The sequence below is a fragment of the Rhinopithecus roxellana genome, chromosome 3 (genome assembly GCF_007565055.1).
Source record: "Rhinopithecus roxellana isolate Shanxi Qingling chromosome 3, ASM756505v1, whole genome shotgun sequence".
NCBI lineage: Eukaryota > Metazoa > Chordata > Mammalia > Primates > Cercopithecidae > Rhinopithecus > Rhinopithecus roxellana.
The window spans coordinates 155543614-155559265 of record NC_044551.1 but is presented as its reverse complement, the minus strand read 5'-3'; the positions used below and the strand labels follow the sequence as shown (position 1 = coordinate 155559265).

At 40.8% G+C, this 15652-nt stretch overlaps 1 protein-coding gene across 1 annotated transcript in view; it reads right to left on the bottom strand.

The window, feature by feature from the left end:
* The window catches only part of CTNNA1 (catenin alpha 1), a 180253-nt gene that overhangs the window by 43799 nt on the left and 120802 nt on the right, over positions 1-15652 (bottom strand). The window contains exons 8-9 of the mRNA XM_010388106.2: positions 5610-5690; positions 4264-4416 (exon numbers count right to left, since the gene is read on the bottom strand). Coding sequence (XP_010386408.1) covers positions 4264-4416; positions 5610-5690 — 234 coding nt within the window. The remainder of the gene's footprint in view (positions 1-4263; positions 4417-5609; positions 5691-15652) is intronic.

The window sequence follows — 15652 nt, the reverse complement described above, 5'->3', positions numbered from 1 at the left end:
CTAATTTTTGTATTTTTGGTAGAGATGGGGGGGGCGTCTCACCATGTTGGCCAGGCTGGTCTCGAACTCCTGACCTCAAGTGATCTGCCCACCTCAGCCTCTCAAAGTGCGATGATTACAGGCATGATCCTGCCACCGTGCCAGGCCATTTATCTTATGTTTAAAGTACCTCTAATTCACATATGTGTAATCAGCAAGAACATGGACAGGAGGGGCTCCAAAAAAAAGGCGGTTGTGACTCCCCTCTCCTAACAGCCAGATAATCTACCAGTTAAATATGCTGTCTCTGGAGGGAGAGTTTACCACTGCTGAAGGATCCAAGAAATACTACATGACAATAAAGATTACAGGTGAAAGGGATTTACACACCAGACTAAGAACCTATGATTCTATGAGAAAGGACCACTCACTCTGGTGCAAAGAGATGGGATCAGATTCCCTGCAGAGAAGAAAAAACTTGACTCAGAAAAGACAATCTCCAGGGAAAAGGAAAGCTCAAAGCAAATAGCACTCAGTAAGACAAGTGGTAAATCACTGGGTAATGACCATAAAAAGGATCGAAACAAACCTGCCCTGCCTTACCTCTTCTACATGGTGTTTATGACTTTGCAGCACCCTAAGGTGGCCTGTGTAATCAAGCTACCTAAAAATCATGCATTTCACATAACTTTAAGATGGGGAGGTATTATATAATTTGTCTGGTCTTTGTCCTTGATTCCTGTGAGGAAACCTCTGAATCTTTGAAATTTCAGTAGTAATGGAAGAATGTTATTAATGCATGGCAAGCCCTGATAGTTTATGCTAAGGAGATTCCTCAGGATAGCGGGTCAACCATGTGATTAGAGGACCGGGGCTTTGAGGGAAGGGGACTGGAGATTGAGTTCAACTATATCATTATTGGATCATCATGCCTACATAATGAAACCCCAATAAAAACTCTGAACACTGAAACTCGTGGAGCTTCTGGTCGGTGAAAACACCAATGCGACAAGAGGATGACGCACCTTGATTTCATTGGCAGAGGCACAGAAGCTCTATATTTGAAACCTTTCCAGACTCCATCCTCTGTGTCTCTTCATTTGGCTGGTCCTGATTAGTATCCTGTATAATAAAATATTCTACAAGTTGTTCTAGTGAATTACTGAACCTGAGGTGGGTCATAGGAACCCCTTAGATTTGTACCTGGCTGGTCAGAAGTACAGGTGGCCTGGAGACCCCAGAACTTGCAGCTGGCATATGAAGTGAGGGCAATCTTATTGGGGACCATGCCCTTAACCTACGGGGTCTGCACTAACTTCTGGTGATTAGCATCAGAACTGTATTGCCGTATTTTAGGAGGAGCACTCAACCCAAACACATCTGACAGACTTCTCAGAGGCTGCAGTGTCTGGTCCTCTCCTTTCTTGCCAGAGGTTTATCACCATCAGCCCTGCCCAGCTTTCACATAGCATTCTTACTTCCCTTACACCACAGGGAAAATGGCAAATGGCCCTTAAAACCAAAGTTGGCCTGCAGACATTTAATCCAGTTAGAAGAGAATAAGAAGAAATGAAGCAGTCAAGAAACTAACACTTACAATGAAATATTTTACCTTTGCTTAAAACAAGTCACTGACTAGTTCAAAGTGTTTCATTGTAATACCAAAGTGGTAGGGGAGGAGAAGCCTTGTCACTGAAGAATAAAGTTCTGCCATAAGTCAGGAATTTGAGGCTTCTACAACACTTTAAAAATTCACTTCCTTTTCATGGACATACACAATTATACATCCTCTGTCTCTATTACCGTAAATGTAATTTAACTGTTTGCAGAATGGGACTACACGCCGGGCACGGTGGCTCAAGCCTGTAATCCCAGCACTTTGGGAGGCTGAGACGAGCGGATCACGAGGTCAGGAGATCGAGACCATCCTGGCTAACACGGTGAAACCCCATCTCTACTAAAAAATACAAAAAACTAGCCGGGCGAGGTGGCGGGCGTCTGTAGTCCCAGCTACTCGGGAGGCTGAGGCAGGAGAATGGCATAAACCCAGGAGGTGGAGCTTGCACTGAGCTGAGATCCGGCCACTGCACTGCACTCCAGCCTGGGCGACAGAGCAAGACTCCGTCTCAAAAAAAAAAAAAAAAAAAAAAGAGCAGAATGGGACTACAAAGCCTATGGTTATGCCTCAAGCAATGAAAAACCATGTATCATTTAATGCATCGTTAATGCACGTGGGGTATGGAGAGAAGAGAGGTTAGAAAGGGGTGAGAACTGAGCTGTGATGGGGAACACCAAACTCTCAATTCTAGGGGGCCCTTGATTAGTAGTGTTCAGAATTAAATGAAATAAAATAAAATATATAAGCTTGGAAAAAGCTCCTGGAGCAAGGTCTCCAATACTTCCCGGCCCACTCAATGCTTCAGTGGGGTGTTAGGCTGTCCACTAAGCCAGTGAGCTTTGAGTGCACAGTGCTCATTATTGGAGGGATGTAAGCCAGGTGAACTTAGGGAACTTACTTACTTAACCTCTCTAAGCCTGTTTCCTTACCTGAGAAATGTTGTGGGAAGTACACTGTACTTGCACATAGCTGATACACAGTAGGCACTCAGCAAATGTCAGCTCTCTTAGGCTGGAGGGGCCGAGGATGATACAGCTGGCCCTAATAAAGGATGCTCCAACACAGACAAGGATTGCCCTCTCTTCAGCTGCCACACTGAGCCCTTCACCATGCTGGTATCCAAGGCCGTGGGCTGGCAGCATCTTTGCTTCCTACCATGCAGAAGAACTTTCTAATACATATGCTACTTATAGGACACTGACTTCCTCAGTGCAATCTTTGTGTATGTGGAAGTTACACCTCATGCTGTCATGTGACTATTGTGAACAAGATTATGCTTAATGGAGACAACAAAATCGAAGTCTTCTCATTTTAGTTTCAAATGCCAGAATCATTAACTTAAATAGAAGACTGACCTATGTATTCCGTACATAATGAATTCAGGTCAGAATAACACTTAATGTTCAAAGAAAACGATGTAAAGTTAGTAACGCACGATGTGATTACTGATGTTTTCCTTGGAAAATTTTTATGGTATTAACATGGCCTAGCCAGGCACAGTAGCTCACGCCTATAATCCCAGCGCTTTGGGAGGCTGAGGTGGGCAGATCACTTGAGGTCAGGAGTTTGAGACCAGCCCCATCTGTACTAAAAAAAAAAATTCAAAAAAATTAGCCGGGCGTGGTGGTGGGTGCCTGTAATTCCAGCTACTCAGGAGGCTGAGGCAGGAGAATCGCTTGAACCCAGGAGGCAGAGATTGCAATGAGCCGAGATTGGGCAACAGAGCAAACACTCAGTTTTAAAACAAACAAAAACAAAACAAAACATGGCCTAATATCACTATAAATCCAAAAGTACGAGACACATATTTTACATAAGGTCCCATTTTCTGTTTTTACACAATGACCAGCTTACCATATGGTCTATGGAATATCTTTATGAAGTATTAGATGTTCTGCATTAAGATTATAAAATCAAATAACTTGGAATACACGCTTATTTTGCGTCCCACTTCCAAAATACAGCAATAACAAATAAATTAAGTAACATAATATCAGTTAGGAAAAGGAGAAGTAAGCCTAATTTACCTGGGAATTAAGTCATGATTCACTCTTTCTTCTTGCCACCCTACAAACCAACCACTTACATACAGATTTCTACCAAGCAAATATAACTAATTAGCCCCATGTCAGGGCTCAGTTTTTCCACTTTTAAAACAGTTTTTCCACTTTATGCCTGAGTCTGTGTCTCAGGCATAAAGCTAAGCATTTGACATACATCATCTATTTAGGTCCTCAAACTAATCCCAAGATAGATATTATTAGTGTCCTAATTTTACAGACAAGAAATGGAAATTGAGGAAGGTTAGGTTAATTTGTCAGGATGCAAGCGCAGGCAGTATGGTTCCTGAGCTCTGGTTCTTAGGCACTGCTGCTTTCTATACTATCTTTTGAGTCTAGTCATGTCATGATTTACCCCTAGCATTAAGTGGAGATGTTAGGCTTCCAGGATAGGAACTGTTAATATTTAATAATGTACATAATTAATGTAAAGTGACCAAAACGGTAGTTTTCCCTAGATGTTAAGTGATAATGAAAGACTATCATCTCATACATGTTGTATGTTAAGTGGGCCCTTACAAATTTTAGCTAATTAAATAATGTGATTAAAACTCACCACACTTCACCAAGTTGCCTACACATCAATGAAACTGCTAATTCACCTACCTCAATCAATTTGTTGGCATGTTCACGGAAAACTTGGGCATACTCCTTAACTTCTTTCTCATTTCCATTCTTTGCAGCTTCAATCAATACCAAAAGTGGAACATTGGTTTCCAAGAAAGAATCTGAAACGTGGTCCATGACAGCTTTGCGGAGCTAATAATCAAATTGTAAAAATTTGATTTTATTTCTACCAAAAAGGTATTAAGTAGATTGCTTTTTATTCTGTTGTACACTTTAATAAAGCTTATGGTAGACTGGCTGCACTTACATGAGGACCCCTCATGTAAGCCATACAGTTACGTAATCTGCAACACAGGAAACATATGATCGTGGAGACAATGGTTTACATTACTGTAGTTACAGCATTTCAGCAACAGAATCTCAGTTTTTAAGACAATATATCCTTTTTTCTTGGGAATTACAAAACTAAGGCTTACCACTTAAATAATACAAAAGCTGAACAGAAAGCAGCTCTGGGTTGAATTGGCACATAGCCTTGGAATATATGTAATTAGCCTAATTGGCTAAATAAAAAGAGAAGAGAGAAAAAGGAGCTATCTGGTTTATCCGAAAGATTCACACACTATGAACCTTAAAACTTAAGGTTCTCTTTATAACCATTTCTGATACTGCTTCACCAAAAGGAAACTGAATAAAGATATATTTTATCTTTAATTTTGTTTTATATCAGACATAAGCAATAAAATATCTATCCATTACCTCTTAAAAATTGTCTGTATTACAACTTCTTAAGTCTTAATACATTATTTTATAAAATCAACCCTAACCTCTTTAAAGACGAAAACTCAATTTGACTCCAAAATGTTAATGGGGTCATTTATCATTAAAAGGCTCGATTTATCTATTCTCTATTTACTAACTCAGAAAATTCAGCACTTCAAATATCTCTATACCTACCATATTTGGAACTGGAAACACTTCACCAAGGATCTAAGGGAACTGCAAGTGTGTAATGAGCATAGGGCAAGTCAAATAAATAACTGAAATTTCTGTCTCTATTGTACATAGCCAATACAACAAAATCCTTCAGGATTATTTTCACAGGTCGCCAAGTCATTTTAAATTTATTTTCCTATCTGTACATGCCTTTCACACTAGAGCTCACTTATTCAGTCCAACACAGTGAGACTGTATTACCCCATGTCTTCATGAAATCTGATTAGCCATTAAGAAGCATATTAGCAACAAAACAAAGATAGGCACTTTCTTGTGAAAATCCATCCTTTCTCTCAATAAAAAAAATAAGGCCAGTGCTTATTAGGATTTTAATCAAAACTACAGAATTGAGAACTTAGAAAAACAATCAGCACTTTCGTACAGATTACCTGTCTACGCAAGTCCCTGGTCTTCTTGGTCATTTTATCTATCGCAGAATTGAGTGCATCACTTCTTTCTTTACGTCCGGCCTGGAAAAAAGGAAAAGAGATGAGCATTTTATTCATTTACAAAGAAACCTAATGATAGCCTATAGCCATTTGTGCTCATGTCAACAGTGAAAAAACAGTACAACTTCTTAAACCCAAAGTCGGAAAATAATGGGGAGCAGAGGGGTGATATGTGGCTTTATTCATAAAAACCCAACCTTGTAATTCTTGGGCTCCACATTATCTGATGACTGAAATTAAGGGAGTTTTGCCAAAATAAGAGAAGCCAAGAGACAAAGAGCTTTGCTTAAAGTTTGACTTTTAAAAATTAAATTTATATTTTTACTCAAGGTTCAGCATACACCAATTTTATTAATGAAGCAGCTCTCCTTGAACTGCAGCAAGAACAGGGCACACCTGATTTTGATGAACTCTTGAGATTTGAAGAATATCAAGATGTGAAAAATGGGACCTGGCACTGAAACAATGTGAACAACACATTTAAAAACTAAGATGTACCTGACAGGTCAGAGCTAATAATGTTTATTATGCAGCTCAAATTATAATGCTTTGTAGGATTACTTTGCTTATTTTTAAAAAATCCTAGGCGAAGCTTTAATGCAATTATATTGCACAGAAAAGAACCTACTAGTCACTCTTGAAGTAGTATGTAAAACAGCATTTCTTCAGAGGTCAAGGTGTTGAGTCGAGATTTGCCAGGGTAACATTCTAAGCAGAATCAAATGGAATAAAATAGATAGCAGTTGAAAGAAAAGGGACAAAAGTCTTTTTTTAAATCCCAGGTGGAGATTGTTGTGTCCCTGGAAATACCTACATCATGTAGGTTCAACTATAAAGTATATATAAAGTATATTAAAAGCTTGTTTTCACAAAACAAACATGGTTCTTTCTGAAAAACATGCCAGTAAATCACAGGAGAGATACAAATGAACAAAGGAATTGAGCCCAATGTTCCCCTCTGGATGCCCTCAAGACATTTTGATATGGGTATGCTCTTAGTACATAAGCCAGTAGAGCAGATGAATGGTTATGAATGGGGAGATCTGTTTACTAAGTGCCTTTAATGGACATTTGTTATTCACTTTATCTCTTATCCCTTACCTGTCAATTGGGGAAAATGCCACCTATCTCTCTGTGGACTGTTGGAAATATTGATGGATATAGGTTATTTAGCAAAGGGCAGAAAGGAGACAACAGGGAACAGTAAGAGTTTAAATATAAGTAAAATTGATATGGTCACTATCAAATCTGGTTATGGTCTCATTCCTTAACCCGTTCCCCCCAGCACTCTTGTACTGCCAATAAAATTAAGTATTCCACTAATATTGATGGGGAGGAGAGGTCTCAACAAAAACTCATTCCTCACCTGCAGGAATAAACTGATTTATTCAGGGCCATGAATGTCAACCAACCAGCTGAATGGAACCCCTTCTCAGCCAGGGCATTCCAAAGTAAACTTGGAAAACTAGTTTAGGCCATCATGGGAAGGAGGGAGTCGGACGTGCCTCATTATACTCTCCTCCCTTTGGAATTCAGGCACAACTGACCAGCACTAACATTAAAACAGAAATCTAACACTGACAGAGCAGATTATTTGTAGCAATAAGGTACCAAATTCCAACCGGACTCCAGTATAACATCACATGACAGATAGCAGGCCCTGAAAGAAATCCAACTGTTAACCCCAAAATGTATTTCTCTGAAATATTAATATTTTGAAATGGCCCTGCAAATTGGTCACTTTTGGGGAAAATCTACATTCTGCAGAGAATTTCCTTCCCTTTCTAGGTTTTCTCCTGATTTAGGAGAAATTTAACTAAGAGTCTGGCACCTTTTAGGATCTGATAAAAAGGCATCTGATTTGCCAACTAATATCTGAAGTCTGCTACCTGGAGGCTTCATCTACCTAACAAGAACCTTGGCTTCCCGCCCCCATCTATCTTAACTACAAACATTTATTTCTGCTGACTTCAGCTCTTCAGGGAGAGCTTAATCCTTTCAACCAACTGCCATCAGGAAATCTTTGAATCCACCTATGACCTACAAGGCCCCCTCCAATCCTTTCAAACTGTCCAGGCTTTCAGGACCAAAACAATGTACACCTTACATGTACTGATTGCTGTCTACCTATAAAAAGTCAAGGTATGACCCAACCACCTTGGGAACACGTTCTTGAGACTGTGCCTTGGGCCTTGGCCATTCATACTGGGCCCCAGAATATTTATTTCTTCAAACATTCTACGGAGTTTGACTCTTTCTTGTTAACATTAGTCAGCTTGAGACGTGCAATTATTTACTCACAATCTTAAAGCTCAAAACACCAGAATCTAAGACAAAGGTAGCTAAAACTGAATCACAATCAAACTGACTTCATAATTAATGCTTTAATCAGGAAAGTCTCAGCATATTTCTTAAGATACTCAAGCACTCACTTCAAGAAAATTTCTCTAAATAAACCCTGTAAAGTGTGCCACTGTTCCTAGCCACATTTTTCTGGTGTTTCTAATAGATCATTTGTTCTGGAAAACACTTAGAATCTGAAAACCAAAGGTTGGGCATGTAGACTTCATGAAAGCCCAATCCCCTACAACCTGAAAAGCCCAGGACTTTTCTCAATTTGAGTAAAAAGATTCACTGTTCAAGTTATGTAAAACCAAATCCTTGAACTTGACTTTTGAAAGAATTACAGTCACACAGCAACATTCACTTTAAGATGCAATGCAACCCACACCATGAATCTGTTAATTCTGTCTTTGTCAAACTACCCCCAAAATCAATTTGTCTTTCTTGTTACTACAGGAAATAGAGGTTTATGCCTCATTAATCAGAAAGGGGGCAGTTTAGGAGCAGTTATTTACTAAGCCCTTTGAGTTATACTGGACAGACTATTTTAAAATCACAGCATAATTTTAGAAAAATACAGTCCAAATAGCAAGTTTAGGGTACCAATCATTTAAAATAGAGATGAGTACACACAGACACACTCACAACCTTAACACTGAGCTTGAGGAAAGTATAAAGCTTGCTCATCTTAAAACAAGATTCTGCCAGGCGCGGTGGCTCACGCCTGTAATCCTAGCACTTTGGGAGGCTGAGGTGCGTGGATCGCCTGAGGTCAGGATTTTAAGACCTTTGGCCTCAAAGCTCAAACCTTTGGTTTCAGCCTGACCAATATGGCGAAATCTCGTCTCTACTAAAATTACAAAATTACAAAAATCAGCCAGGCGTGGTGGCGTGTGCCTGTAATCCCAGCTACTTGGGAGACTGAAACAGGAGAATCCCTTGAACCCAGGAGGCAGAGGTTGCAGTGAGCCGAGATTACACCACTGCACTCCAGCCTGGGTGACACAGCGAGACTCCATCTTAAAAAACAAACAAACAAAAACAAGATTCTACTTCTTTTGAGATTAAAGTTATGATTTTTTATTTCTAGCATTAATTGGACAAAAATTAAGTTACTCAAACATAGCCTGAGGAAAAGCAACCCTGTAGCATATAACTATTACTGGAAGTAGTGAGGAAACTTTTTACTCCAACCCTTGTTAGTTTGGAAGGGATGAAATATGTTCCTGGCATTGCTGGTGGCATCTCAAGGCACACTTTAGTCCCTAAATGAAAAGGCAAAAGTTTGCAGGTGAACATACAAAAAAGCTACTCAAACTGACTGCATGAAACAAATATCATTCCACTGTATTTCTTAGAGAAAAAGTGCTCTAAATTGAAAGATCCACATTATCTCTTCCGCCAAACAAAGGCTTTCTTTTCTTCTTATTCTACACATTCTCCCTAGGGAACCTGGTCATTTCTACTGCTTTAATGAACCTATGGTCACTCTGCCATCTTCCATGCTGACCTACCCACATACATTTTTGTTCTTCAGACATGCTGTGCTTTCTCTCACCTACCTAAAATACTCTTCTCGCCTCCTTCCAACTCCTACCCATCGTTCAGATGAGATACTACTTCCTTGTGGAAGCTTCCACTGGCCAACCTCAGCCCTCAGTTCAAGTTCAGTGTCCCCACAGAATGCTCCCACACCACCTCATGTTTCCTCTCAAAGACCTTCTCAAATCATACCTTAGGATAATTACCTGTTGACTTGTCTGTCTCCCACTGGACATGAATGAAATGAGAAACCAATAACCAATTCGAGACATGTTTAAAAGACATAGGACTTCATGTGTAATCTATGTGGCAAGTCATCAGTCTCTGCTTCCTTGTCACTAGTTAAAATATAAGACTTCAAATAAACCTCTGCTTTCTATCCTCATTTTAATCTAGGGTAAGCCTGAGGTGGGTAGAGGAGGGTGAAATACAGTGTTTTAACCCTTAACATTTAAGGACTGTTTAAAAAGGTAACAAACAGGGAGGTCTGATTAGTTTAACAGGATGATCTAATTAGTCAGATAAAATACCTCCTCAGCCATTAGAAAATTAAACAACAACAACAAAAAACAATGAATTATGGCATTTTACAAGACCAAATAAGAATGAGCATCTGAAGCTTCTTCTACCCAAGACAATAAAGAATGGAAAGAATTGTGCAGGATCTTCACCTCCAGGCACAAAAGAGAACTGGGGCTGTCATCCACACAGTACAGACCTTCAATAAAGCAAGAGATGAAGATCTTGAGAAAGGAAGTGATAACCAAGCTGTTGCTCACAACCAAGAAGGTTTCTGAGAGGAAAGAGAACTTTAAAGAGAATACCAAGAAAAATGTTTGAAAACTAAGGGAAACTAGCATCTTTTAGGGAGTCAATACATGTCTTCATGAGTAGGGCTAAAAGGCCTGCTGTGGGCTGGGAATCACAGTGTCGTACAACATACATTTAATGAATAACAGGAGAAGCAATCTGACCTCGGTTGTTCTACCTGGCCCATAAATGGCTGGTGGGCTCTGCCTAAGCTGAACCTGTAACAAGAGTTGCTGTGAGTGCTTTATGCAAAGCTCAACAGTAGATCAATCTTAGAATACAATGATTATATAGTCCTGTATTCCTAAATTCTTTTCAAAGAGTGCCTCTGCTTAAATTACAAAGAGCAGAACAGACACTGCAGACAGTACACAGACGAACACAACAAGTATCAAGATGAGCTCTCAAGGAGGACAGCCTTACCTCACTGCTTCCTCCAGCCTCAGGAAGCCCCTTTTCAGCAATGTGCAAGGAGGAATCAACATCTCAACTGCAGACAGAATGCTGACATGCTGCTATAAAACCTTACAGAGTAAGAAATGATCTCGTTCTCTTTGGGCCAAATTTTTATGAATTTTCTTTGCATTAACAATATCACATATTCACCTTTTTTTTTTTCTTGCCGTATCACTTGTCACTGCCCCTCCAGCCCAGAACCTATTAAGAGGGTTCTCAGATGATGGTTTCCAAGCTTCATCAACCAGAACTGCTAGCATCTAGCCAAGAAACATGCAAACTAACCCCTTAAATTCAGACAACTGGGTCAGAGAGCCCACTAATATTGAACGATTCTTCAAGTAAGTATGAATGGGTATCTTACCTTTTAATTCTATCCTGTGCAAACAGCTTTGTATAGCCCCTTGGGCCATCTATGCAAGTAAGAGGAAATACATCTACATCAAAAGCTACTCAGAAATGTAGAAAGGAGAAAGGAAGGACAACCCCAAACTTGGCTATGTATTTCAGAATAAAAGATAAAGCATGCTACACAGAGAGGAGAGGGGAAACATGAACACAATGAAGCCACTAGCAGAAGAAGAGTTTTAAAAAGGGGGGGTTGCCATAAAAATTTCAGTCTATGCTTTAAACCAACACTTCAAGATGGGCTGGGCATGGTGGCTCATGCCTGTAATCCCAACGATTTATGGGAGGCTGAGGAGGGAGGAGAGCTTCAGCCCAAGAGTTCAAGACCAGCCTAGGCAACATGATGAAACCCTGTCTCTACAAAAAATTAGCCAAGCATGGTGGTACGCACCTGTAGTACCAGCTATCTGGGAGGCTAAAGAGGGGGATCAATGGAGTCTGGGAGGTCAAGGCTGCAGTGAGCCACAATTATGACACTGCACTCCAATCTGGGCAACACAGTGAGACCTTGTCTCAAAAACAAACGAGCAAACACAAAAACTTCAAGACCACTTCTGTTATTTTTGTTTTGATGTCTATAATAGGAGAAATAAAACATCTTCATAGTATAAATGTTCATCTGTCCAAACTCCTATGGAAGATCTTCCATAACCTAATGCCCAACTTAGGTGCATTGCTCCAAGATTTCTGGCTGAATTATCTAGCCCTGGGCACAAAATACAAGGGAAGCAGGTCGTCACATGATTCTGACCCTGAAACTTCCGCAACAGCAACAACTGCCGAAGTGCACATGTATCCAAAACTAGAAGGATATGTCCCAAAATGTGGAAAGTGCATCCAAAGAAACACCGCTTACCATTGTTAGTGTAACCAGAATCCCTTTCTACTGCTTTCTCAGTTGTGTTTACTAACAAGATAACAAAAGGACTTTAAACATCAAAATCAGCTGGCATGGTGGCTGACACCTGTAATCCCGGAAACTTTGGGAGGCCAAGGTGAGAGGATCTCTTGAAGCCAGGAGTTCGAGACCAGCCTATGCAACACAGTAAGACCCCTCTCTCTCCAAAAAAAATTATCTTAATTAGCTGGGTATGGTGGCATGTGCCTATAGTCCTAGCTACTCTGGAGGATCACTTGAACCAGGAGCTCAAGGTTACAGTGAGCTATAATCATGCCTCTGCCCTCCAGCCTGGGTGAAAGAGCAAAGACACTGTCTAAAAACACAAACATACACACACACACACACACACACACCCCAAAATAAAATCAACAGAAGGCAGGGATGGAGACAAGGATCCAGGCAGAATTGGAGATTCTGGCAGTCTAATGTAGACATTCTACTACTGAAAGATTGCCTTCTCCTTCAAAAAAAGACAGGCTAGTAAAACCCACTTACCCTAATATAAGTCTGGCTACAGCATAAGCCTAAGTATGTGGCAGCCAGTTAACACCTTAAAAGGTTCTTGCAGAGGACATAAGACCCACAAAATTTAGGACCTCCACCCTAAAAATGGCTTTTTTTTTTTTTTTTTTAAAGACAGAGTCTCACTCTGTCACCCAGGCTGCAGTACAGTGGCTCCATCTCAGCTCACTGCAACCTCTGCCATGCTGGTTCAAGCAATTCTTCTGCCTCAGCTTCCTGAGTAGCTAGGATTACAGGTTCCTGCCACCGTGCCCAGCTAACTTTTGTATGTTCAGTAGAGACAGGGTTTCACCATCTTGGCCAGGCTGGTCTGGACTCTTGACCTCGTGATCCACCCACTTCAGCCTCCCAAAGTGCTGGGATTACAGGCGTGAGCCACTGTGCCTGGCCAGCTATCTTTTTTTTTTTAAAGCAGGGATTGAGACTGCCAGCAACGACGTTTATTTTAACATGCTTCTCCAAAACACCTCTGGGCAACACTTTGGTGCCAGGGCATACACAATTTTTGGAGCTGGGTATGATGAAAGAAACATTTGCCTTTTTAGCATAAAGCAAATATAAAGTTCCCTCTCTACCCTCCCTCCCACAGAAGAATAGGAAATTTCATGAATATATCTGTACATTTGCTTCTCCTAGTAGGGGAATAACTCTACCTAATCAGCAATACATATGAAAAGCAAACTCTCATGTGGAGGAATGCAGACAACTACAGTCACCTAAGCCCTGCCACTTGACTCACTTGATTTGCTTGAAACCATTTACAAAGAAGAGATGGGTTAGATTTTACTTCTCCTTTGCCTTATCATGAACATCTAAAGCAGTGAAAATTGAAACAGATCATATGGACAGTACCTTCCAGAAGTAGTATTGCCAGTTTAAGTCAAAGGCCTATGTTTGTGGAAGAAAGTTGCTCTACAGCGAAACCAAGAAAAAGTTTCAAAACAATAGGTATGTAGCCCTTTAGCTAAAGAAAGATAAAGACCAAAAAATGATATGAAATTCCATCAATGGGAACTCTGTACTCTACCAATATTAAGGCAAACTCCATGTCTTCTTTGGTTCCACAGCCTGAACCTCCTGAACCCAAAAAGTGGGCAGGTGAGAAAGATGGCTGGTGACCTGGAAGGGGCTGTGCTTTCTGGGTACCATGATACTGCAAGCATTACTGCCTACTTCCTTAGAGGCCTTCAAACAATAATTACTCTTGATTGCATTGATGCTTCTCTGGGCAATTTTCCTTGCCCACAAATCTGTTATAATAGTACTGAGATAATATAATTTAAGCAGTCTCCATTTATTAGTATATAAGAGGTAGGCCAAGCAGACTAAAAACCAAGAGTTTAAGGGCAAGGAGATGCTTTTCCTTCTGCATGTTAACACACAACTCATTCCTAATCATGGTGGCTCTAACCCAACTGACTAAAATGCTTTTCTCCCCAAGGAACTAAAGTGGTTACTTGACAGAACAGTTTAATCCAGCTTCTCCTGCATGACAAAGGGTTTTTTTTCATCAGAAGATAGCTGACTTCAATAAGGGCATTTACAATATCCCAAGGGCTTATTTTCATTTAAGAAATTTAGAAGAGACCACTCCTATGAGACTACTGTCCTTAGAACTTTTGGGGGCAAGTTCCTGTGGAACAGTAGCTCTGAAACCTAGGGTGAGAGACCCTGTAGGAATTGGACTCAACCTTATCCACAGAAAAATGAACAAGCAAAAAAATTTCACAAGACAGTTTATGGAACCAGGTTAAGAAGTTCTAGCCTATGAGAGAGACTATAAAAAGGATTAAGGTCAGAGGGGAGCAGCATTCCCAGGGTCTAAACCAGGACTTTTTTCCTTCCCTTCTTTAACCAGCAAGAAGGAACAGAGAAGACGTACTAGTGCAGGCTTACTGCTAAGGACTCAACAGTCTGTTCACTGGCAACTTTGGCTTGGGAATTTCCATTCAGCCTACAAAATTTGTGTAAGAACCACACTGCCGATCTCATCTTCTTTGCTTCCCCTGTCCCTTCACAGGTGCCAGACCTGTCCTGTGGTATGAAGACTCTCAGAGCATTCCTGCTGCCTTCTGTCTCCCTTTGTACTTCGTAGGCATTTTTTCCTCTTGTACTTCTTCTTTTTTTTTTTGAGACGGAGTCTTGCTCTGTCGCCCAGGCTGGAGTGCAGTGGCCGGATCTCAGCTCACTGCAAGCTCCGCCTCCCGGGTTTGCGCCATTCTCCTGCCTCAGCCTCCCGAGTAGCTGGGACTACAGGCGCCTGCCACCTTGCCCGGCTAATTTTTTGTATTTTTAGTAGAGACGGGCTTTCACCGTGTTAGCCAGGACGGTCTCGATCTCCTGACCTCGTGATCCGCCCGTCTCGGCCTTCCTCTTGTACTTCTAATCCTATCTTGGGATCACTTCTAGGAGAACTCAAACCACACACCTGCACTGCTGCAGTTTTCACAGCACCTTTACACAGGGCCGTAAGGAAGGGACCTTGGAGTCTCACAGCTCTCACTCCAGTACAACACTAAAACAGAAAAATTTTACCCAAGACAATTACTTCTTAGATCTGCCCAGTGGGATGAATCCCTCAGAACCAAAAAGGCCAACGATTTTCTTGTTTCACAGACACCATCAGTAGTTTTAAAGATTTCTGTCCTTAGGTCTGAGACAAGACCCACAAAGGATGAGTGCTAATGATATGGGAGAAATAGGTATGTTGGGTCAAATCAGTAAGGCAAGATGTAGAAAAGACCTTACCTTTGTCAGGTCTGAAAATATAACACTGATTCATCTAGAAACATCTTTTGTGTTTATACAACACTAAACATGGAGCTATACATCCACAACTGAGGTCTGGGAGAAATCAGAGTTAGGGCAAGCAAAATCAAGCCAAAACGAAAATCCCAGGCCAAAGCAAGAGTGACCTTTTGTATTCACAAGACAGGTTCCAACAACAGCAGGAGGCTCAGTTAAGTCAGCCACTGGGAACTAGTGTGCAAATGCTCTCTTA